At 34.3% G+C, this 25848-nt stretch overlaps 3 protein-coding genes across 3 annotated transcripts in view; 1 reads left to right on the top strand and 2 right to left on the bottom strand.

Moving 5' to 3' along the window:
- Positions 1-23520, top strand: part of LOC126878133 (uncharacterized) — a 45538-nt gene extending 22018 nt beyond the window's left edge. The window contains exons 2-5 of the mRNA XM_050640643.1: positions 12798-12937; positions 17500-17649; positions 19330-19485; positions 20644-23520. Of these exons, the coding sequence (XP_050496600.1) occupies positions 12799-12937; positions 17500-17649; positions 19330-19485; positions 20644-20678 (480 nt within the window). The 5' untranslated portion in view covers position 12798 and the 3' untranslated portion in view covers positions 20679-23520. The remainder of the gene's footprint in view (positions 1-12797; positions 12938-17499; positions 17650-19329; positions 19486-20643) is intronic.
- Positions 22658-24458, bottom strand: LOC126878169 (uncharacterized). Its single transcript, XM_050640730.1, has one exon. It carries the CDS (start codon positions 24452-24454, stop codon positions 24275-24277), a length of 180 nt encoding a protein of 59 aa, XP_050496687.1. The 5' UTR covers positions 24455-24458; the 3' UTR covers positions 22658-24274.
- A 203-nt stretch (positions 24459-24661) lies between these two features.
- On the bottom strand, positions 24662-25840 carry LOC126878155 (uncharacterized). The gene is made up of 3 exons (XM_050640708.1): positions 25677-25840; positions 24939-25154; positions 24662-24860 (listed from the first exon to the last, which is right to left on the bottom strand). Exons 2-3 carry the CDS (start codon positions 25126-25128, stop codon positions 24664-24666), a joined length of 387 nt encoding a protein of 128 aa, XP_050496665.1. The 5' UTR covers positions 25129-25154; positions 25677-25840; the 3' UTR covers positions 24662-24663.
- Between the last annotated feature and the right edge of the window lie 8 nt (positions 25841-25848).

The following is a 25848-nucleotide window of genomic DNA, read 5'->3' as shown; positions in this document are numbered from 1 at the left end:
ATGTGTAGGCGCTTTACATTTTTCGTGTTTAATATAATTTTTGGGTTTCAGCCGCTGGGGGAGCGGAGCTTCTATGTGATTTTGTCAAGTTCCTTCAATTGGTCAAGTTAATTTGACATCTGATATTTTTTTGGCAGAAGTTATATATTTATGTTTAATATAACATTTTCCTTCAGAAATAGCAATATCGTGTGAATGTAAATCAAATGGCAATTTCGAATGACGTACTTCGCGCAGTTAAATGTTTTTTTTCCATTGTCAGAATTCACTGTAGAAATTTCATCTTCAGCTCTACTTTCTTTTTGTCTTGGCTTTTTCTTAATCGCGAGCATCGTGTACGTTGGTTGCTGGTGGATTTTTCCTCTGTCGTTTCCGTGACTGTTTTCCATGTTTTTATTTCGTTAGTGCTTTATAATTGAAGAAAAAAGCGCTTCCCAAGTAATAAGGGCGGAATCTCTAAAACGTAGCTTTCTTACGGTTCTGCTATAGAAAAAGCTCGAGTGGACTTCCGTAATTAAAGAGAATTTTCCGAGTGACATGTCAAATTAACTTAACGACTTTCGTACTCTGTTACGCTGGGGTTTTAACGATTTCGAATTCCCCTCCCCCATTTCATCCTTTCTTTTTAGCTCTCCTATATATATATATATATACACATACATACACTCTTGTTACGTTCCACCGCGTGGTCTACTGATTTCAAAGATTTCAGAGTGTGATGTATGTTTGTTAGCTGGTAGGCATTTAATTTTCGCTAAACTAACAAGGATATGTTTGAAATTGTGCATATACAGGCGCGAAAAGAATTTTTCTGTAAACGAACATCGTTATTATTTGATATTTGTCAAAGTGGAGATTAAAGAAAATGTTTCTCCATTTTGTTGATAAATAAATAAAAAACAGTACAATATAATTGCAGGATTTTTCAACAAATTGCAAACGCGTATTTCGAATGCAATATATATATAAAGCATATTAATAAAGCGCGTTAATTAAATTATTCCCAGCAAACGCAACAGTTAGAGAATCCGATTCATTGTAGCTTATTACTGCAAGTATTATTGTTGAAACGCACTGTGTTCAAAATCGCAGTAGGTAATGTATGCCTGTGTTAATGTAAACAATTTTATTGCTCATGGCACACAGTGTATTGGAGGAAAAGAGACTAATTACGTTTCGTAACAGAGAGATTACAAAAATTTGATGGCATTCCAAAGCACTTAAAAATGATCAGTGTCTGATCACTGCTATCTTGTGTTTTGCCTTACAATCGATCTTTTCATATATTCTTATATTACTTTATATTCTTCTCCTGTGGCGCTTTTCATTGTTCAGATAAATCCTTCAAAAATAGAGTTTTCTCTTCATCAAAATTTTTACCATGACATTTATCGAAAAATTAAATTAAACCTACAAAAATGTTGTAAAATCGCTTTAAGTCTCATACATAAAAATAATCTATGAATAGAAGTATCTGTTGCACCAATGCAAGATGGCGAATAACTTAGCAGCAGCCGCTCGCTACACATCTCTTCGATTTATCTTTCTATTCGAAATTGATTTTTCAACGGACATGTCACAGAGAATGCAGAGTTACGCTGCTTACCCCCTATACCCATGGATGCTTGCAGATCCTGAAAGCTTGAGATTCGCCAAATTCCATAGTTTACAGTCGAATGACGAGGACAACTTCCATTCTCCACCTAGAGACGTATAATACCATTCCCAACCTCGCAACCGACAAACTCTGAAAATAAACGTGTTTCAACTTTCATGGAAATAGTCTTTATTGTTATAAACTTATATATGCATCTATTATATTTGCACATACATATATCCCTGGAAATATGTAATGGAAAAATATAAGAAAAATTTTGGATATCATATTTTTCTATTCATGGCTAAAGCATTAAAGGTGAGAATATATGGTAGAGCGATATCTCGACCAGTTTCCTGTGCAGCGTCGTTGCTCAGGTCGATAGTATTCGATATCAGTCGTTGCTGTTGGTTCCATAGAAATGGATATTATAACTGATTCCGTTCCCCTCTTCATCCTTACAACGCGCAGGGAGGGAAAGGAAATCAACAATACAGTTCCTCGTTAAAAGGAGCGTTTTTATGTATGGTAGTTTATCGACTCGCGCACCCGATTGCTATCTTTGCCAGTCATAAAGACATGCTTCTTTTTATCATTTTCTTATACGTACTTCAATTCTACAAATAATAACTCTTATTAATATTTAAACACATATTTTTCCCCCCTTTTTCACTGTATGCTATACGTTCATGTCTTGAACATTTCTTGAAAATTCAAACGTAGAAAAGTCAATGTCGTGTATATATGTGTAAACAGCAAAGAGCCAAATAAATCCTGAACATACATTTTTAACCTTTTCGACTTCCCTGAAACGCGCTGCCATCGTAGGATTGAAAAGTTTACCTTAGAGGTAAACAGAAAACCCCCTCATGAGGTCCTATTGTGAGAATTCCCTTCTCAAGAAAAGAACACGTGGACGACAGGCGATTAGTTATCGTCAAAACACATGTCGAGGGTTATTCGTGGTTGGAGAGATCGCCGTGTTACTTTTTCACGATAGAGATTATTTCGTGAGCCGACATATGTCCCCCGGACATATGACATCAAGATACTCCCCCCAGAGTTCCTTCAACTCAGAAGGTTCTTTCGATGTCTCAGGGTGATGTCATGCTCATGAAATTTACCCTAAGGACTCCTTCAATTGTCGTAATTATAATAACTGTTTACAGACAGCATTGCTACTACTGTTCGTACAAAAATTTCAGTTTACGGTTATCAGGGAGATACCTGATTTATTTTAATTGTATGGAGCATATATGCGGTGACTCGCGAAAGTATGTGAACATTTACCATAAAAAATGTTTATGTATAGATTGTATACGTTAATTAATTAATTTGATTATACTGATAAAATTTGAAACCATTAAATGTATTATGTCTAAGTTACAAGATATTTATCGCAAACATATATTTAGTAAAAAATTAGTTTACTGCATGAATAACCATTTTAAGCATATAAAAAGTGTTAAGAATTGCCCCACATACTGAACACATATTGAGGTTTATTAATATAATGTATAATTGATTGTTCAGATAATTTTAGCCCCTATGCATTGTATTCGTAATAAATATTTTCTAACTTTTATGTACATTGTATATTCGGAGATAGTTTCTAGAAGTGCTCAGGTATCTTTTCCAGCCACTGTACGTTTTGCCAGTTTCTTCATAAAAAGACAGGATCGTAATGTTTCGTCTAGTTCATAAAATTCCCCTCGTCTTCGGATTTCAGCCTTGTTCTTTTTTACTGTTTGGAATATAAATACGTATATATAGCCAGTGGTATTGTGACTAACTCGATATGCCGCTTCACGCGAAGGCCATTACGCATAAATACAGTTTCTGAATTACGATCACTTATTATTATTATTATTATTATCGCGATGATTGCAGATGACGCCCATTGTATGAGTAATTAGTAATACATATTCTTGGACGGTAATTCCATCTCGTAAATAACATGGACTACTAAGCAGTGTAACGCGATACTAGAAACTTTCTTCATCGATGTCGCCACAACAATAAGCTGTAGGAATGCTAGAAGTTGCGGTTTTTGTTGCATGCGATCGCAGACTTTGTTAAGCCCTGTTTACAAACAACCTATCGACATGTTATTACGCAGGGTTGCGGTTTCATAGTCTCGTTCTTTTTTCGCCGGTGTCCAACCCTCGATTTAATCAACCGAATAACACACGAGAGGAGAAAGTATACGACACGTAGCTCGTTTTAAAGTTAAAATGGAAAGTCACTGGATTATATAAGAAATTCTGAATTATTCATGACTGAAATTGAACGATACGGATTTGTTCCATTCTATTGGGCATGCGACACAAAAAGTATTTATTGAAATTCTTTCATCTTATTATTCGATGAAAATTCCTTAGCTTTTCTGTCGTCCTCGCCACAGTATCAAGGTTGTGATATCACAAATATAAGGTTTTTGCGAAGACGAACTGCTCGATCGGCTCGTTAGTCTTCTTACTCGATGAAACGGCTAACAATAGTGATGTGACCAGATATTGTAACGACACCTTACATTGATCTTCGCAATGTCGATACAATCTACTACGAAGAAAATGTTCGTGTCACGTTTGACAACAGATGAAAACAACAAAGTTACTCGGACAAACGAAATTGTTATCTTATCAATCTTTATGAAAAGATACGTTTATAGCTAGTACATCTTTGACGTCTAATCAAATACGTATTGCTTTATTCGATTTGGTTGGGTATATTTGAGGTATTAGATCTTTATAATATTTAGAATGAACATTATCTATTCAGGTCAGTTGAAATTCAATGTGAACAAAGTCCAAATTTATCCCTATTGTATTCCATTTTCTCTTCAAAGAAATGTTTGACAGTTGTGTATTCACACTGTGACAGACTAAAGAGTCGAATTTGAAATGGAGAGCACGAGGTTGCAGTAACAAGTTTTCCGGTGGCTTTGTCCTCGTCTTGAATTTTGTTCCCGAAACAGCCGGTTTGGGAGCCACTGTTTCGCACAGGATCAATTTCAAGAGATCTCTTTGAAGACGTACTCAAAGCGTTGCATATTATGCGCTTCTAACCGTACATCGTTCAAACGCGTGTGATGCAAGGAAGGACCTTGAAACAATGATTTATGCGTATCGTCATGTGCACCCTTTACCAAATCAATCTGCAGCTTCCGTGGCCGGGATCGGTCAGGGCCGTCGTACAGTGTTGCAATTTTGTCGCGCCACCACACGTCGTTCCGCATATTTATGAACCTCCATTGAAAATGCACCTCCTTTTCTCACAAAAATTTAGTAGACCAGCCAACATTTTTACATATTATGCACACGTATATATTGTAGGATGGATTTAAAAAGATTAAAAATTTAATTCCACTAAAATTTCGTCTCGTTAAAGCGTCAGATGTTATAATAGAGGTTAATGAACGTTAAATGAACAGATGCAAACATTCTTAACCTCAGAATAAGATAGTGATATTTTGTCTCGACTGTTATCGAACGTTCATTTATAATAATGATCTGCATCTTCATATGTATAATGTCTGTGAAAATTTGACAATAGAAGACAAAGCATTCCACGAGATACACAAAGTGGTAATTAATCTCGAAAATTAATTCAACGAACAATTATCGTGGTGAGAGATATGTATTGAAAATAGCACGCTCAGTACGCCATATGTTCTTCGGAATAGATTAAATTTCCCGGATGATCACGTCGCTTCGAAATTATAATTATGGCTTATTCAATATTCTGCACTAACGTTTAATCGCGTATCGGAATAGCCTGAAAGTGATTCTGTATGTAACATTAATTAGAAACATAATTTGAGGAATGTTGTTCTTTTGCGTTGTATTATTCGAGCGTTACAATCTATTGAATGTAATACTACTTGCTAGATTTTAAGTAATTAATAAGATCAAAAAACTTAGTTGATTTTATAAAATTTTTATGAAATACAAATACTCAGAGAGGACGACACTCCGAAAGGCGTTCGTAATCCGAGTATATTCCATCTACTATAGTCCTGCCATCGTTCGTTTCTACGAAGTTTAATACCATATACGTAGCTAATTCATTTTCCGTCTTCCTTTTACCACAATCTTTGCCTTCTTCACTTTTGTCTCTGACCAGCTTTTGCTTTATTTAGTGAATATGTTCCCTTTAACTTCGTGCACACTTTATTTCGCTTACTAATGAGCTTTTTACCACTTGATCCTCTTAATTTTGTATACATTATATATATATATATATATATATGTATATATTATTACATGTAATTCCTTAAATCACTACTTTTGCCATTTATTTCCATTTATTGCCTTCGCGCATCTTTTCCCTCTTCTCTATATTTTTCTTTTCTTCAATTACATTTCTAATTTTCAATTTACTCCTTCTTTCTTTCCTCTTCTTTACTCTATTTTTCGTCTCTTCCAATTCTTTTCCCAGAAATTCGCACACATGTTTTCCATTTCTTGTCATTTTTCGCTCAGTCACTCCATTTTCATCAAAGTTCCATTTTAGTCCCTTTATAATTCTTCAAACTTTTAAATCCTTTTCTCTCCTCCTTTTGACAAACTATTTTACTCATTTTCTTTCGTTTCTTTTTTGGTTTCCCCCCGTTCCCATTTCTTTCGATTTTTCTTCACGTGTTCCCGATTTTTACCCCCTCCCCCTCTTTTCTTCTCGTTCTTCTGCTGCTCCCCTCTCTTCCGTACTCTTTCCAGCGATCCCTTTTTTCTCTCACCAGTGGCTGTTCTTTTCACCCCATAAGAATGCAGCCTGTGCGAAATGGCACCGCTACGAACACGATTCGCGGAACTGCAGCTGCCGTTCATTAACGCGCGGTTATTAAACTTTTCGCCGCTGGTTTCGGCCCGATTTGTGCTATTCTCTTATGCCTACCTCCCTCGTTAAAATTCATTCTTCCAGGCATTCAACATTCACAGCTATTTTCGTGTTAATCCTCTCTTCTGTTGGGATTCCGAACGAACTTCAATTCGACATTCTGTTCTTATGTGTTGAAATGTTGTTACATCGCCTTTTATGGAATTTACTCAATACGGGCGGAATTAATTATTAGAATACTTCCAATGTTGTGTAGGAAGTTTAAAAATTATTGTACTAAAGTTAATTGTAGTGTGTGAAGGAAATTTGGTTTAGGAAATGTTGACTTTGTATTTACAACTGCTATTTACAATTTACAATTGCTTTGCGCGTTTTAAAAAGACTCAGTTTTTTTTACGTTATATAATTCTTAGTTATTAAAGTTATCACTATCAATAATTTATTATGAGAAGAATGTCTTTAATAAAGCTAGACAATTTCTATATAGATAATTTTGAAAAAATTTATTTTAAAAGTGCAGATTTATGTTTGGAAGTTTAATAATTTACAGGAGGATACATAAAACTAAACACTGTAATTTTTCTTCGGCTTATAACCTGTTTGATATATAGCGCCGCGAATATTATATCGTGCAATATCATTTTCCGTGAGTAATATTGCTAAAAACGGAAATTTTATTGTACCTTAGTACCGTAAAATTAGTGGTTGAAAAACGAAGTTCGTACGAAATTTATGCTTCATAAATCGTACACACCTGACAGGGTTCCGTAACGTTAATTTTAATGAGGCATTGCTGCTTTGTCATACGCTGACGTAATTATTAACCTACAAAGAGTATATAATAAAAAACTATTAATAGAATTTGAAAAAAAGGTACGACTATCTGGTGCAGTATTTGTTTAAATTCAAGTAAAAACTATGGATATAAGCTTTCAAAACGAAGAGTGAAAAACGAGGTGAAGGAACCAGCTTAATTATAAATTTAAAAAGTTGGAAGCTAGTTTCTCGTTTGTAACGCCTCGTTAACGAAGACAGTTGCTTCTTAAGATTAATTAACATCCCTCTCGTCGAAACGAGGTTATAATACGTCGGGCCGCGAGTTCTGCCGACATTAAAAAATCATTGCTCCCTTCCCCGTCATTCCATGACCTCTTTTTTCTTTCAGTCTGCGATGTCTCCCACGTTTCGATAATAATTAAACCAATCTGTACGAACAAAATGCTAGTAGTGCCTGATCAACTGAACTTTAGCTGAGCCATTAGTACGTGTATTAACTGCTGCCGAACATGAATCCACTTATACGTACGTCTAACAATGAGATGTAAAGAGTAGCAGCACGCGTTATGTGATTCTCATGCCTCGCAGTCGATACAAGTTTGCAACATCATTATGTATTTAAGAGCAAATGTTTCATTGAATTCTCTGATATGAACATGAACTTCTATTAACCGAGCGAAAAATTATGGTTGGTTAGGGAAGATATAGGTAGATTCCTATTATATGAACGACCTGGTTATATGAACTAACTTGTCCCCCGACAGGCTATCAGAACACTCGTACCCGCTTGCAATGTCATAAGAGATTGACGAACATCCGTCGCAATTTCTATTGAACTTCGGTTGCCATCGAGTAAATTCCTCCATTTCGTTGGAAAGAAATGTGTGGCGTAGTATTTTAATCGCTTTATCATTGTATTATGAAATTGTCGTACTATCATAACCTTCGACTTTGTTGTTAAAAAATGACATACGTTTCATAAATACTATAAATAATCAATATTTGAATCAATATTTGAAATTTATGTGAAGAAAAAGATAAAAAGCTGTTCAAGAATTATTATATCGAATATAGTATAATCAATAAGAATAAAGAAATTTATACGAAGAATATCAAATGTGTACACTTGGTGGAAAAGTGGAACATATATGGTGGAATATGGCTATATATATATATATATATATATATATATAGCCATAGAATTAATCAGGCTCGAAAATATATATATTTTATTTTATACATTATATAATATTTTAGAATGAAGTAAACAAGAATATTTTATAAACTACCATCATAAACAAAATTGAAGGTGTTCCCACTTTAAGGTCTCTTTAAATTGATGAAGGTATCTATATGCGTACAAGACGTATACGATCCTAAAAAGATCAATCGATGTGCCTTGATAATGCTTTAATTTACAACCTCACTACATCCAATACTCCTATCAAGAGTATGTACATATTTAATATATTATATAGAGGAAAAAGCAACTGTGTATATAAGGATGAAAGATAAAATCGAGCTTTTGAAATGGAAATATAATCCATCCTTGTTCCATGGAAATAGAGTTTGTTCAAGACAATGAACACCAGAAACGGTAGTTTTATGCGGGTACCACGGAGTATTAATTTACTTCCAACGAGAAATGCGTGCGACGAATATCCTCAGTAAAACCATCACAATTTCCATAGCGATATTAGCGCTCTCTGTTTACTAATCACTAATTATATGTAGCCGCTCATTCCGCGAAAATTGAATCCACGGTTCAACGTTAGTCACCGAGTAACAATTACTATTTTTCATGCAATATTTTTTAGCGGAGCTCATTAGTGAAAATGATCCAACGTTAATTGTACAACGTGTAGCGATAAAAATTTGCATAGTATTTCTCCTTTTCTGGCTCCTCCCTCCTTCTTTCCTCTTCACAACCTAACCTGTGTCCTATCCTACTTTACTCTCTCAATCTCCAGTTTTAGTAACAGTTAGCTAATAGTTGAATCTATATCGTTCGATCTTCTGGTCTTTGTTTCTTTTAGGAAATTAATTAAGACGTGGCATTCATTACCGGGAGACATTTGATCGTCGCGACTCGAGCTGTTCTGTATTCATAATTTCTTTTTTTATGGAATACCGAAGAATATACATTTTTCTTTCTAACTTTCCCATTGTTTATTAATTGCGTTTTTTTCCGTACATGTTTATGATATACATACGTACTGATATAAGTACAACAAAAGATATTAATTCACTTAATTGGTACTTTTAGGTTATGGATGACCCATAGATTCTTGGGTTAAATTATTCAATTTATAGTTATTCAAGTGAGGGTAGGTCCTCTTACATGGTAATTAAAAACTAATTGAATAAAAATTAAAATTAAATAAACTAGTCAGTTGAGGATAAAGATGGTCCATTTTAGAGAATCGCTCTATCTTCTTTTATAGGTTACCTTTATTTATCGTCTTTATCTATATTTTATCTGTAATGCACCCTTGCTACAAACTTATCACTCATAATTTGATAACTCAGGTTATCATTTGATGAGCAAATTTCTTTTGGGTTACAAACTAAAAATTACAGAAACGACGTCCTATTCTATTTTACGAGTATTATTCTTATTAGTAATAAATTGAAATAGAAAAATATTCAAAGACAATTGTTTCCACTTTTTGAGAAACTAATATATTTGAGCTATGTCACAAAGCGAAGGCAAAGAGTAATCAATTTGTTACTTCTAGATGTATTGGTTGAAATAGGTGTTTTCAACTTTCGTAAACCGTTCGTTGCCGATACGCACGATGAAAAGGGAAAATTATATAGGAATACATAGTGTCCCAGTTTTATCGCTTTTTAAAACGCGATACCATGAATATTTTATCGACGATACCGGTGAACTGTTACGTTCAAAATTAACTTTCCCCCGGTAAAATAAAGGCAAGGCCGCCAGTGCGTGTAAGCCGGTTATGTATTCGACGTTTATTGTCCGAACAATTTCGATTGATTGCACCGCAAAGTAGCTTCGTAATGAGATAAACATATCATTGTTTCATTGGCATTGATTGTCGAAATCGTTGACACAAATGGACAAGATTTCAGTAATTGCGGTGCAAATGTAAGAGACAAACGAACGTTTCCTCCTGTGGAAGGGTGACGAATTGCTTTTGGTATAATTTTCTCGCCCCCGCACTTCCCTATTAATTAACCTGACGATTTAACTCGTCCATGCATCTGTGTCAAACATCGGTTTACATACAGAGCGAGACACGTAAAATACGAGGACCAAAATATTTTTGTGAATATTAAAGATACAAACCTAGAAATTTTAATCAAAATAAAAATAAAACGAAAAAAGCAATTATTCGATTTAATTTGTTTTTTGTGTATGAAAATATCAATCAGGTTTCAAGCTCACTTACCTGCTTTTTTTGAAATAGAACAGCATGTTTTAATCGGTTACATTTACTGAAAGCGTCTAACAAATACTTCATCTAATATTTTATATTATAAGGCACATATGCAAATGAGGTTACAGGTTGATAATAAAATAACTATAAAATGAAAGTAGCAAAGAGCCTTCTATCTTTACTAATCGAATAGTGTTTTATCTTAGTAATCTTCGTTGTTATGTTGAGCCTCTGTGTCAAACATATAATTGTAACTTGTAAGCTCAGATTAAACTTTTTTATTGCTGTATCTTCTTGAGACGTCATTAGAGGCTTAACATCTCCATTTCATCCTAACAATTAAATCTCTAAAAAGTATTTAGTGATCTTGATATCTTCTTGACGAAAACTTTCACGAATTAAAAAATACAAAGTAAACCAAACGATTAAGTCCTTAAAACATTCGATACGGACAACGTTTATTGAGAAATTCAAATGTTATGCTTTACGTATCTCAGCCTGTACATGTACATGGTCAAGCATGTAATTATTCTACGCAATAAACTGGCATTTGTTGACGTGTAAAGCCATCGCCCTCCTCCGTATTTAATCGAATATTAAGACAGAAAACATTCGACGTTTATTTAACCGGTTCATTTAGTCCGGTTCTTCCGGTACAACGGCGCCCCGTTGATTTCAATAATTACGAGGAGAAGCCATTGAGGCTTGCAGCTTTGGCAATTAGTACTTCCCATGTTGTCGTGCGATTACAAAATTTACGAGGGACAAATGGGCGAAACTTTCCGACGATATGCAAACTACGGCCTTGTTTGACCCATGTTTTTAGACATAAGTTATCGCTTGAAATAAAACGAGCAATTATCTTGTCAATAACAACGAAAGTTCCTGTAAAATAAAACATTGTTATTCGTTAGAATATTATTCACACGTTGTTGGCCAATCATAATTATGCTCGTGCATCAACTTGTGCCATTATTATTAAAATATGTAATTTATGTTATACGTATAAGTAGTTATTACAGTATTATCTAAATTGTTGCGTAGTATCTTATTGAAATAAGCAAAGATCTTTTAACGTTTTATGTTTTCTTCTATTTGGGGAAAATATAAATATTCTGTTTGTTGCGTATAACTTATAATACAACTTACAACGTACAAAATACTATGTTTTATGCAAAATTATTGGAATTCATTTACTCCGAAAATATCTATGTAAAAAGATAGTAAACACGTATGAAACTTATAAAAATGTATGCAATTACGATATTGTTTTAACAAATGGATTCGATCTGATTCACAAACGAAAGAAAAACTATGACTCGTGGTTTGATGTCTGCGAGAAACTTGTGATAGTAAAAACATTAGTTGTTCACATACGGGGTTCCAATCTCGCGGCAGTAACGCGAACGAATTGACCCGTAAATTTCGAACGTGCCATACACGGACGAAAAAATAGCATTCGAATCGTGTGTTGTTAAAGGTCCGTGAGAAAACGAAAAAAGAAAGAATGTCGCCTGTCAAATTCGTGTTGGCACAGTGAAAATTGATTTGTGCGCGATTTTTCAACGAACGTCCGAATCTGTTTTCACGAAACTGACAGAAAAATAAGAACATCTTCGAAATCATGGTTTCTTCGAATTTTATGTTAACTGCAAAAATTTTTGCCTGATTATCCTCGAAATATTTGATTGAAAATACTTTTCCTGTAAATGTTCGCTACTTTTGAATTTAAAGAGTGTTTCAAGAATGTTAGATAAAAATTTAGGTACAGGTTCTATGTGTTAAAAGAAAAGAAAAAGAAATTGATATAATTGTCTTGGACAATAAATTTATTTATAAACTCAAGTTTGTATGAATCTTTTTCTTGCCTTTGATATATATAACGTGTATCTACATAGATAGGAATATTCCTGTCGACCATTTTTTAAAAACTCTATACATATATTTCAACATGGCGATATGTTGAAGTTTCTAGAAGAAAACACGATGTTTCTTCCACTTCGATCCCATCATCCACTTCCGGTAGACGTGGCTTTTTTTCTTTTCGTTCAAGCCTATCCGACCTCGTTCCTCGATGCTCTGTCATATAATAATTAAAAGAGCGCTGATTAAAGGCAGAAGATTAACGAGGCGTTCAGCTTATCTTATTTTCTCACGTTTCTTTCCTTTTTTGTGCGCAGAATGAAGCTGTGGTGGAGTTTGGCGCTGGTCGGTGTCGCCCTGTTGATGATCATCGTCACCACCAGAGCGGAATCTGATCTATGGGAGGAAGATGACAAGGAGGTTCTTGTACGAACTGTTCGTGGCACCAAAGAACGAGGTATATATTAAGTTTAATTAAGAATCTATATATACGTCACGTTGAAATAAGGTGAAACTGGTTCCGGAGATACATCTTTTTAATGTAATAAATTAAAAATGAGAAGAGAGAGAATCGAGGCTCCTCCAATTTCTTTATTTCTGACTTCGATTGAACTCCGGACTGGGAAGAAGAAAATTTAATAGTATATATTAGTCTAACATATCCTAACCCAAACCAATAACATTTAAATAAATTAAATAAGTAAATTAAATTGAGTAATATTAATTAAATCAAATCTAGCCCAAACCGATACCAATTCAAAATATGCATGAACTTTATATACGCGTAACCTTTGAAATAATGATCGTCGCGTCGTGAAATCAGTGTCCCCTCTTCAAAAGTCATATTTTATATAAAAAAAAAGAAAAAAAATGGAGGGGAAACAAATCCAGAAATAAGAAACCTTCAAGCGTTTTTCGACTTTGATCTTTCAAATACAACTTGGTTTTCTGACCAAGATTTATTTACGTTCTTCGAAAAGTCTTCATTAAAAGTTCCTTTGTAAGATTATGTTTTAGAAGATCAACGGGTAGAATTGAAATCTTGCAAGTTCCGCGTAGGGTCCGTGTTGCTTTCGTCAAGAGATGAAGAAACTTAATATCCGTTAAGTGTTTACAAGGTGTTCGAGTCAGGCTGTTTGTTCGCAGAGAGGTCGATGGTGTAGTATCATGGCGTCGGTAACCGGGTCCCCTTTAAATTTCTCTTCCACATGGAAAGAAGTCACGTCCACTGTGTATGCACATAGTTACTCTTTGAAACCTCCTCGCAGGTGTTTTATCTTCAGAAAAGCTCCGAGTTCGTTACCAAGTTTTAGGTTAGATGGTGTCGGCTATGTTTGTTAGAATTAGATCGTCTTTACCGAACTTTAAATGTTTAGACGGTTGTATCAGTGTAAAATAGAAGATTGTATTATATACAGTAACTTACGGCAAGATTGAAAGCTGTGATAACATTATTATCCTAATCTTATGTACCCAAATAATCACTCAAGTACTTAGGGTATCTTAAGTATTAGGTATGTATATGTCGGAGATGAAAGAACACCGGAGCCTTTGGAATTTTGGATAATCCCGCAACATTGTAACCTAGAGTCTACTATAGCTGTAATTGAACAATTGTAGTTATTCAATCCGATTGTAATCGTTCGAGAGTTGTGATAGTGAGCTTGGGCTCGAGGCGACAGTCAGTCGCCGAACGTAGCCGCGGTCACGGGATGAACGCTTTGTCTAACAAAGGCATGGAATAATTCTATAGTATATAGTAATTCATAGTATAGGCCTGTATTTTTTTTGTACGAGTACGTAGGGAACCCGTAACGGATGAATCTCTGAATTTTCGTAAAGAAAGATTAATCGACTTTTATCACTACCACGTACCTCATTGTCAACTTTATTAACATCGATCTCGTTTTCAGCGGTTTTATTACAGGCATTAATTATTTTTGTTTTACACATAGCGAGGCTATTTTGTGTAATATTACGTCAAAATCTTGGCTTAAAATTTAACGAGCAATCGCGATATCGTATTGTTAAATAACTATCAGCGAGAACATGAAAAGTTTATCTCTAACCACCGACACCTGCAACGGACAAGATTTGAGCGATACGTTTAGTACCGATATTTCTTATTCCTCGCATTACTACTATATCAATCGTTCTTTTGTCAGAAATTCTCAAGACTACGGATTCTTTAATTAGCGAACACTCGGCTCCGAAATCGGGGTAAAATGGAAACGACTCACCCGGATGGCTTGATCTACCAGTTGGCGCCTCCACTACGTAGAAGTCGATTCGACACTCGGTATTGAAATTATATTCGGGGCACTGCTTTGTAAAGGATTTTCCTCCATAATCAGATTGGTAGCTGCGCACCATGCAGCGGAGTCGAAAAATTGTTAGGTTCCACACTCGATTTTTGCACTAGCGACGGAATTAACTCGCGCACGATGGTCGTAAGCTCTTGCACTGTTATAACCGGCACTGATCCCACTTCTGATGTCGGGTTTACATTAGAATTAGGGTTAGGGGCGTGAAACGAATCTTCGTTTGCGTTACACGTTGTCGTTATGCAATAGAGAAGACCTTGACTAGTGCAAATACGATTATTATAGAACCGAACAAGTAACCGTGGTAGTTAGGTACTCGAGGAACTAATGACAATGATCCTAGGTTCAATAACGAATCCGCGGTCGACGGGATGATAGATGAACGTGCTCACAAAATTCACTGGTCGTAAGGGGTTACTCTTTTCGTCGATGAGATAGCGGGAGAGAATGACTTTCCCGTCCCGATGGTGCCACAGAGGAAAACTATATTGGGGTGTGTCTAAGGACACGAGATCATCGGATTCGTCGAGAAAAGCCTTCGTTCAGAAAGTAAGGGAAATTGGCGTTGCTGCTAATTGGTCAATCTCCATACCGGTGGTTAGAAAAAGATGCTAGCCGCCCTCGAGGGAAAGTTGCTAGTGGGAGACGCCGCTCGTTGAAAAATAGGTCTCCCCTATTTTCCCGTAGTTGGGACAAAGACTGTTTGTCTGTTTGAAAGACTTTAGTTGACTAAATCTTAAGATTTATAACGGGCCCTCGGGCTAGCTGAACATGTACTGCGGAGACGCATCGACATCTGGCAATCATCTTACTCGAAGAATAGGGTCTGCGTGTGGCGAGCTACGGGACAGAGACCGTTGGAATGTTTACTGTCGAGTGTTACAACTATTTCCTTTTTAAGGAGAGCTATAGAATTATTCCATGCCTTTGTTAGACAAAGCGTTCAACCCGTGACCGCGGCTGCGTTCGGCGATTGACTGTCGCCTCGAGCCCAAGCTCACTATCACAACTCTCGAACAATTACAATCGGATTGAATAACTACAATTGTTCAATTACAGCTATAGTAGACTCTAGGTTACAATGTTGCGGGATTATCCAAAATTCCAAAGGCTCCGGTGTTCTTTCATCTCCGACATATATATGGGTTTAGGTTAAGATATTCAGGAACGTTGAATATTTTAGCCGTTTCAAATACTTTTGATATCTACTTTAAATATAATATTTCAGATGGTTTCGGATCTTCAATATTTAAGAATCCATATACTTATTACACTTGCTCTAGTATTCACATATATACTCAAAAATTGTTAGTATATGATATATATTCGAGTACTCTTACCGTTTTAGATTCCATGCCATAATCTCAGCTACTAAATGTCTGTATTATACTCTATGCTCTTAATTTTTCACGTAAATACATTCTTCCACCAACATAACCTCCAAACCCTTATCGTTCAGGTGACCTGTAAACTTCCTCCGCGAGTTTTTATCCTCGACATCTCTACGAACCAACAAAAAAAAAAGACAATCAATCCTCAACTGACAGTAGTAAACAAAGCAGGAAAGAAACTGAAGATAACGCGACACATTGGCGAGGTCGATCGAGCGTATAGCATATCAAGAAAAGACGGTCCTCGGTGCGGATTGAGCGGTGGTATCGCGAACCCTGGCTTGCGGAATGAAAAGCCTCTTTTGTCTCTATGCGGCTCTTTCTCTCATCTTTCGGGCTTCCTCTCCCGCGGCCAGGACTGGGAATACAATTGAAATATCATCCAGTGGCGCGCACCGCTTCATTGTCAACTAAGATCATTTGGTCTTAGAAATTTATTCGGTCCAGGATCGTGCTTCCGAAAGGTCACAGGCGCGGGCGTGAGAGAGGGAAGCAAGGGCTTTTCTTCGAGTTCCTTTTCAGAGCGGAACAAGTCGCCAAAAGAAGGGCAACGCTGAAATTCCAACTTCGAGGATCACATTGAATTACAGGTCGAGCTACGAAGCGCGCGCTATGGCTTTTAGTTGCTGCAAGTTTCTACTCGCACGTTTTCCATCCTCGTCTCCAACTCGGTAATTTTACTCTACCGAGTTCTTGCTTGTTCTAGGGGTGCAGGAAGTTGTATCAGAGATTCGACGTTAGAAAAAATAGTACGAAGGTTGTAGTTTTATAGTAGCGTCTATTTTTATTTAATAATGAGAAGACAACATTTTAAATATTGTTTCTTCTATTTTTGATTATAGTAAAGTTTCCTTTTTATGTTCTTTTTGGGTTATAGTTCATTTTATATTTTATATTTGAAGCTTACGATGATTGTATAAAAGTTATTGTACATTAGCAATTAATATGACTATTTCAAACTTCGGTTCAATTTTTAAGATACAGATTAGTATTTCAAAATTTTTTTACTAGATTTTGAAATGTTATAGATTATAGAGAAAAAAATGAAATGATGTTTACACATCTCGAAGCTTGAAGCATTTCCTTGAAAATAGAAATTGAAACGATTTCCATTCCATGGAGAAACAGTTACAATTGTGAAAGAGTTAATCTGCCTAGGGCAATATATTGAATGGTGATTGAGGAAAGGGCTAAACTCTTATGTGGTAATTAAGTGCCGCCCTGTTTATTCGGAAATTTCTCTGTCCACTTGATCGGTCGTGCCTCCAATTATCTCTATTGACGTTTTGCATCTGTTGACGCAGCATCCGGTAGCCCTCCGTCGTGCAGATACGTGAAGGGTCAATGGTCGGAATGCGACTCGAAAACCAACACACGGTCCCGCACACTGAACCTTAAAAAGGGAGACAAGTCCTGCGACCAGACCAAGACCATCCAAAAAAAGTGTAAAAAAGGTAAGCCACTTTTATTCATTATTCATTTCCACTTTTGGCAACCCTCATTCTTTAGTTCATTCTTGATTTAATTTTTTTGAAGTTTATATGATTAGTAGACTGCGGATTTCTTTAATACTATATGCATTCTATGTATTTTTGTACTTTTAAATTTCCCATAAATACATAGTAAATATTAGTAAATTGCATATTAGTATTTACTGATTAGTAACAAAAATTGGAAAAATATTGTTCATTAATTAAGATGTTCTGAAAAATCACAAAATTATAATAAAATGTGATGTTTGACAAGGTAACAACACTGAACAGTATCCTATTTGATAGTACTAATTTTATTTATCAAAAGGATTTTCGCAAATTTTTTTATCAAAGGACAAGAGGAATTCAAGCAAATGGAATGACTAATAAAGGAGAGGAAACTCTATAATCGGAATCAGTTCTTTGTTACTTTCTCATCAAAGAACATTAACATGCACTAATCCGAATTCTCTCATATATAATTCATAAAATTCGAGAAAAAGGCTATTTGATAAATCTGATAAGGGTATTTAACCGTGACATGCTTGTATTTCGTTGATTATAAACAATGCACGACGTGTCTTTCGCTAATTAATACACACTTTAATTTGGAGACACGAACGAGGTTGAATAGTTCTTTAGATAGAACGAGAGTTAATGGACCTGACTAATTAGCGAGAATCCCAGGAACGTCTTAATTAATTGAACGGAACGAAGAAGGACGCTTCTAGTTTATCGATAATTTCGGGCAACGGTGCACAATCCCTGTGATAAAGGCATGCTAAAATGGCCATGTTTCTGTGCGTAATCACTGTCATAATTGTGTTAGTTAAATTTGAAACCAGTCTGGAAATTTATATGCAAATTACGAGATATTTATTGTGAACATATATTTAGTAAAAAAATTAATGTTAAAAATGGTTCTAATGAATATATATTTAGGTTCATTAATATTTTCTATAGTATAAAAATAAAAAGTATAATATAAATATTTCGTATGATATAGTATATTTAAAATATATATATATATATATGTAGAAGGTTCCTACTTCACATACAACTCGAATATTTTTGCGATCAATTGTATATCAGAATGAATGAAATGAAAAGAATCGAAAGAAAAGTACATTGTGGTTAGAAGCTCGTTAAAGCAGCGCTATCAAACGTAGACTGGTCACGTTCAACGTACATACACCGACGTGGAACTTTTTAATTTAATGGACGCCGCTCCATTTCCCCGCGTCTTTTCGATCGAGTTAAATGTGACATTTAGAATCTAATCTATCGCAATGGCCGCGCAGATATTTCGATTTCGTGCGACGACCATTTGCTTTAAAAGACGCCACTTTAGGAAACCAAATTAAAATAAATTGCCACGAATGTCAGATTCCCAGATCGATGCTTTCAACGTGTACAATGAATAAAGTGTCACCATCTCTTAGAAATTTCTAAAACAAAAACGAATAGCGAATTTAGTAGTATTTCAATAGAAGTAATTTTTCATAAAACCGAATAAGATATTGGTAAAAAATAAAAAAGAGAATCTATGGTCGTGTGTCGTGTTGTAACATGAGATGTGCACCGTTGTCGCCTTAACTTGTATCGTGAGTGAATAATGGAGTTTATGGCGTTGTGATTATCTCTGTGCGGCGGGGAATATAGCTTGCCGGTACGAAAAGGGCACGTGGAGCGGATGCGTGAATCAGCTGATGACGAGAGTGGACAATTTGAAGGCAAACAGTGACGCCTCCTGCGAAAAGACGCGCCGGCTAACCAAAAGGTGTAAACCGGAGACCAACACTAAAAAATCTCCTAAAGGTATTTTTCTTGCCATTCTTCCTCAAATATAAGTATTCTAATTAAATATGATCCTGAAAAATGTATCAACTATAATCATTTAATATGATAACTGTTCATAAAGAAACAATGGAAAAAATAGGTAATTTTTAAAAAAAAATTAGTAATGTACAATTCTAAAATAACTAAATACCTATTCTGAAGACATATTTCTACAAATCTATTGAAATCTACATTGATTTTAGTAATCGTAATAGATATTTCACCCCATTTCTTATCTCCGTTGTTTGATGGATATCGATTATATCTGTAACGTTAAAATAACTGCAAAATATCGTTCAAAATAATTTGAGTATACACCAGACGTACTATACTTTCGAACACAAGCAACAATGGCGCCAAGAAAAGATAATTTGTCATTGATATAATGCAACGGAGCGAAAAAGATGTTCCTTGAAATTTTATTAAAAGACGCAACAACCCTATTGTCTGAAGTTCAGAGTTCTGCAATGGTGCGTAGTTGTACTCTCAAGATCGACACTGGTGTCACGATTCACGATACCTCGCTTCGTCGAGCATGCTTGACGATGGCATTGACAGAGTTAAAGATAGCTTATTGAAGCTTTTTCATGCGGTCACGATCAGACAATAGCAGCAATAAATGTTCCGTCCAAATGTTTGAATAGGGAGGACATACGTCCAAGAAGAACATTTTGTTCATCGTACTGATCCTTTTTCTCAATGAATTTTCTTTTATGAATGTATTCTTTTTACTGGATCATAAAACATTCATACGAATAATGTATCAGATAAGTACATTAACGTGATTAACGCAGTTAATCAATATCTCGTTGTTCTAAATCGTGACCCGTAATTACTGAACTCATTCAGTTTTGTAAGTTACAAATTTATTATCGGCAATCGATAATAACGAATAAATCACACATGTACATATTTCAAAAATATCATAACTCAAACAATTTTTTCAGCAAGAAGCTATTTGAAAGCTTACGAAAAGATAGTTACTAAGTTTACAAATACGTAATATTGGCAAAAAGAATAGATTCTAGAAAACAATGGTCAAATATTATCTTCGTAATTTTCCATTTTCAGCCCCTAATATCTATAAATATTTGGAAATTACGATTTATAATTTTAATGAAATTGTAATTTTTTTAGGAGAACGAGCAAGCAAGAAGTCGGGTAAGCAGTAAACAGAAAAAATCGTCGATCATACAAAATGGTGCGCGGCGATCTGTTTCGACAACAGGCAACGAAAACACAATCTTGTCTTTTCCATGTGAAACTCTAATTTTCAAACAGATACTATTTAGCGTGAGCGTATGAAATGAAATGGACGAAAAAACGGAAACGTTCTGTATTTTATAGTACTGGCAGTGATTGTAATTGAAAAAAAGAAATTTCTCAAATACGATCTGTAAATCTGACTTTCGAACGTCTTTGAACGTTACTGTCGGTACAAGCTCGATCGTCGGTAATAATTATCGATCGTATACGTCGGCTGTTTTCAGAATTACTTCCATTATATGTGGCCAAATGTTATTAATCACTATGCGAATATGCAGTAAACAGCATAGTTGCATTCAATATTGTTCTTAACAGTTCTGCCGACTCTGTAATTGCTGTGTACCAATTTACATGTGAATATTACGGATCTTGTCCTCGATACAGTAGCATAATAAAGTCATTAACATTCCTTATTGTTCCTTATTATAATAATATTCTTTTTTAATTCTTTTACTTGGTTTCCATTTTTTGATTGTCGAGTCTTTAAATATAATAAGTAATTCAATGATTAGCCGTAAATATAAGTGATAAAATAGTTGATTGTTACTTCTTCTAAGAAAACCATCTTTCTTTTTTGTATTTTTTATTACGATTATTAGACTATGCTACTATACCGATGATAAAACGTTCCAAGATATAGTAATTGTATAGCAATACGCTATGGTAAACCTCTAGTTTCAAGAATCAACACGAAACTACTGCCGTTGAGATTCTTCGCGAAATATATTCTTGCTAGAATATACATCTCGTTACGAACCCATTCGATTTTTCAGCGTTATATGATTATCGATCATAGCGTGCTAGAAATCCCCAGTTTAGAAGTAGTTTATCTTTTTTTTAGTATGCGTCGAAAGATTAAAGGAACGAAGGATTGAAGGAACAAAATAATAAACTCTATGTTTTTAAAATGCCCATTAACTTTGTCTTCCTCTAAAGAATAAACGATCTCGCTATTGACGCAAATATTCAATCCATTGAATCCGCTAGAAGTCTTTTCCGCACACATTCTTACGCGTAATGTGTTTTAAGCTGACTCTCTGTTCGGTTTATTTTTTCATTGACAATATTTATACTTAAAACCAGGTACAATGTTTGTGGACAAAGATTATATCTTCTCAACTGTCGCATAGATAATATACAGTGTTCGATGTTAACTATGTCTTATACATCCAAAGGTTTCCAAACTTCTCGGACGTTTTTATTTTTATTAGGACATAATCGAGGTTCCAACGCAATTCATAAATTTAATTATAATAATGATAAAAGAAAAGAAACTACTCTTTTGTAAGGAAAGGAATTATAATTAAAACTAAATAAATATTTCTCGTAATTGTTAAATGAAATAATTTGGAAAGTGTTATTTAAAAACTGCCGCGTCCTTAAGTTTGGGAATCAGCGACTTACGTAATAAGCACGATTTAATAATTATTACCATTCTCCGATATGTACTAATGATTCTTCTCGACAAGACGTAAACCTTGCATAAAATGAAACGTCGATATATACAGTCGTTATATGTGTCTCGTATTATCTCTGAATGGAAAAACTTAATAATAACGAAAGCCAAATGAGCATGAAAATCAAATTAACATAATGCAAAGTCTCAAGCATCTCGTAGATCCGGGGGCTAATTAAATTAATTAGAACTCGTCTCTACGAGGTGTTCCATTGAAACTATAGAAATCAAACCTTTCCCCCTCCCCAGTACAAGATTGTATTTGTTTTTAAGTCTAGATGTATACAAAACAAGAGAAAAATTCGGCAAAGTCAAGTCAGCTGATTCAGGTAATGATGCTGGATATATACGGCGTATCTGTATAAAAAGAAAAGTAAAAAGAACAACTCAGCGAACACGCGCACTATACGGATCGATCGTATTGATCGGTATCAATGATCGTAGATTAGACTACATATGTACATCATATCATCATTATGCATAAAAAAAAGAAAAGATAAAAAAACGAATCTATCGATAGAGTAAGATAGCATTACGTTCTATGGTTTCTTCTAATTAACTACCATTAAACGTCTACTAAAACGTAATTAAATAATAACATGCTTGACCTCTATTTGTGTGGAACTCGATGGGAGTTCTTCGTGTTTTAAACGCATTGTAACATAGCATAATAACGATAGAAGGTACGCTAACGATTAGAGATTAAAATTGTTCTTAAAACGCGAGTGAAGTATCATGGCGAGAGGAAGCGTTAATTGCTTTTTCAAATTTCGATCCATCATTGTACTTGCAACATAATCAAAAGTCTTTCCAATTTTGTGTTATTGAATTGTTTGATTATGTCATTCGAAATTTTTTAAATCATTCATAGTATTCACGTTAATAGATTAAACATGTTTAGCGAATTTGAAACCAATTAATAAAACCGGAGAAGAAATTCTGTTCTCGGTATCTTTCTATATAGTAGTCGCGGACGAGTTTAAATCAGATCAAAAGAAAGCGGGAAATATTAGTCGATTAAGGAGGGCATGTTCGAAAGAAAGATGTCTTCAATAGGAAGTTCAGGTTTTAGTTGCCTAGGCCCTAGGCAATCGAATCAAATTCATATTTCTTAAATCAAATATCTCGTAGCTCGTGGGAAATTGTCGTCAGTAATTTATTTACAAGCTGACGTTATAACTGAACGCAAAAATTGTATAATGTATCTACTTACTTATTAAATAATTGTGTAACCGTTACACATGTAATAAAAATCCAATGTTGTCAATAAAAACTAAATATTATATACAAAACTGTTGATGAATCTCTTGATTTTCAGTCAAAGCAAATTGATTTGAATTTTTAATAAATGAAACACATACAATGCATGCATGTTTTATGTAAAGACAAGCATTTTTTATTTATATGAAAACCATATAAAAAATACAAATTTTCAAAGATAATGATACAATTGCCATTGCATAAAAAACGTTAAAAAATTGGACGGATACAGATCTTAATTTCTTCAATATAATTATATAATCTTCTTTCGCTAATACTTTGTTTCTTTTCTTTCATGTTGTGTCATGAAATATATTTAAATTTAACACAGAATTTAAAAATTATTGCTTACTTTGTTATACGTATCATTCTTTAAATGAATGTTTATACGTTTAGAAGTTATCTTAGCGAAGCAGAAAATATTTTACGAATTTTCATGACACAAATCGTCATTAAAGAGAAAGAATTTGAATGGACGGAGATTCGTTAAAATTCCTTACTCTATGTATAAAAAGGTGACGTATAAAAGACACATGAAATTACATTTATAAGGCACATAACTACATTATCTTAAGGTAGAAAACTGATGTTGCCTGCATGTGCTGTCAAAGCAATTTTTTTTAAGGTATGCTTGTGAAGAATTTTCAGATCTGAAGTGTTACTGTGAAATATATAGTAAACACATACTTATATGTTAAAATAGATTCTAATTTAATCTAAATTCTTTTCTAATACGAAACAGATTCGTAACATGATGTGAAAACATATGGTGATATCTATCTAATTTTACGCCATAGAAACTGAAAGTTTTCGAGAATACGCCTTTTCTTCCCATTCTCGATCAGACGGCAACGGTGCATGCCGTAGCTTACAAATACGCGAACCGTATCTTAATAAAATTATTATTACACAGACAACCAAAAGGGTTAAACACGTGGATGCTGGCCAAAAGATATGCAGTCCCATATTTTCTACTTAAATGATTTTTTAAAAATATAGTTTTACCTTGTGTACCTTGTGTTTTACCTTTGTACACTTGCTACTTTCCAACTTTGGCTATTACAGTAGATCAGTTTATATGATTGTAAAACAATTGTGATGTTCTTAATTTGATACTAATATTCTTGAGAGCTTGTAAACTTTTGTATACACATAATATCAAGACTAATGTCTAATTAAATTTCACTCTCACGTTTTTGCATCTCCATATATTCTTGTGTTTGTGGTACGGTTCCATATGGTTTTGGATTGTGATATTGTAAAACTTCTTGTTTATCTTGTGTCACAAGACGTCCTGGTTCTAGCTCACTTAAGTCCAAAGGTGGCGTTTTATGAGGTAATACAGTCCACAATGGTTGAATCCACCTATTTCCTAATTACGTAAAAAGAAGGAGAAGATTATAAGATCATTTGTAAATGAAAGATGAATAAAATATCTTATAAAAGTTACCTGTATGGGGACTTTGCCAATAATTTCTATGACGGGAGCACCAACAAAATCCAATGTTCAAAATGCATAGGAATGCAAATATGAAGGAACAGATAGTGACAGTGACATAAAATGGAGTAAAATCACCATATTCGTGCTTCACAAAGTATGGATTCTTCAGATAATCCTCTCGCTCGTCTAAAATGGACATTTTATAAATTTTAGACTGAGATTCTTCTGAAAAAACAAAGATGATTTTCCCTTCAATGCTTAAACTTACACCAAAATTTTTAAAATCAATAATTAAAAAGTTGATTGGAAAGAATAAACAAATATTCTTAATCATATAATAACATCACTCAACATTTAAAAAATATATAATAAATAGTCAATTAACAAAATAAATACATGTCTTCCAAGAGATTTAAAAAATGTATATTTCAAAAACTGAATAATGTCTTGCATTTTTATAATACAAAAACTCCATTTTTTTTAGAGATGCAATCTCGCGTCATTCACTTAAAGTAATGAAGGCGTGGCGTAAGGTCAACATTACGAAATTAGAGTTACTTTAAAATGTGTGTATATTGTTTACTATTACCATTATTGATTATATTGTATTTGAAATAATAACTATGCCAAAAATTATAGTAATACTGATTTATCCTCAAAAAAATATGTAGTCAGTTCGTAAAAAAAGAAATTAGGGAACCTCAACATGAATAAATGAGAATAACATCAATATTACATAATACGCACCTTCAAATAGTTCTTTCGTTCTTCGTTCTTCTACCGATCATTAATTAAATCTTTTATTAATTAATAATATATATAAAGTAGTTTTACTAACATTAATGCAACGACGTAACTATCACAATTACTCACATCACTCAATGCATTAGAATCTGTTACACTAAGTTGTATTTGGGCG

The sequence above is a fragment of the Bombus huntii genome, chromosome 1 (genome assembly GCF_024542735.1).
Source record: "Bombus huntii isolate Logan2020A chromosome 1, iyBomHunt1.1, whole genome shotgun sequence".
Lineage (NCBI taxonomy): Eukaryota > Metazoa > Arthropoda > Insecta > Hymenoptera > Apidae > Bombus > Bombus huntii.
The sequence above is the reverse complement of the archived record's forward strand: the minus strand, read 5'-3'. Positions and strand labels throughout refer to the sequence as shown.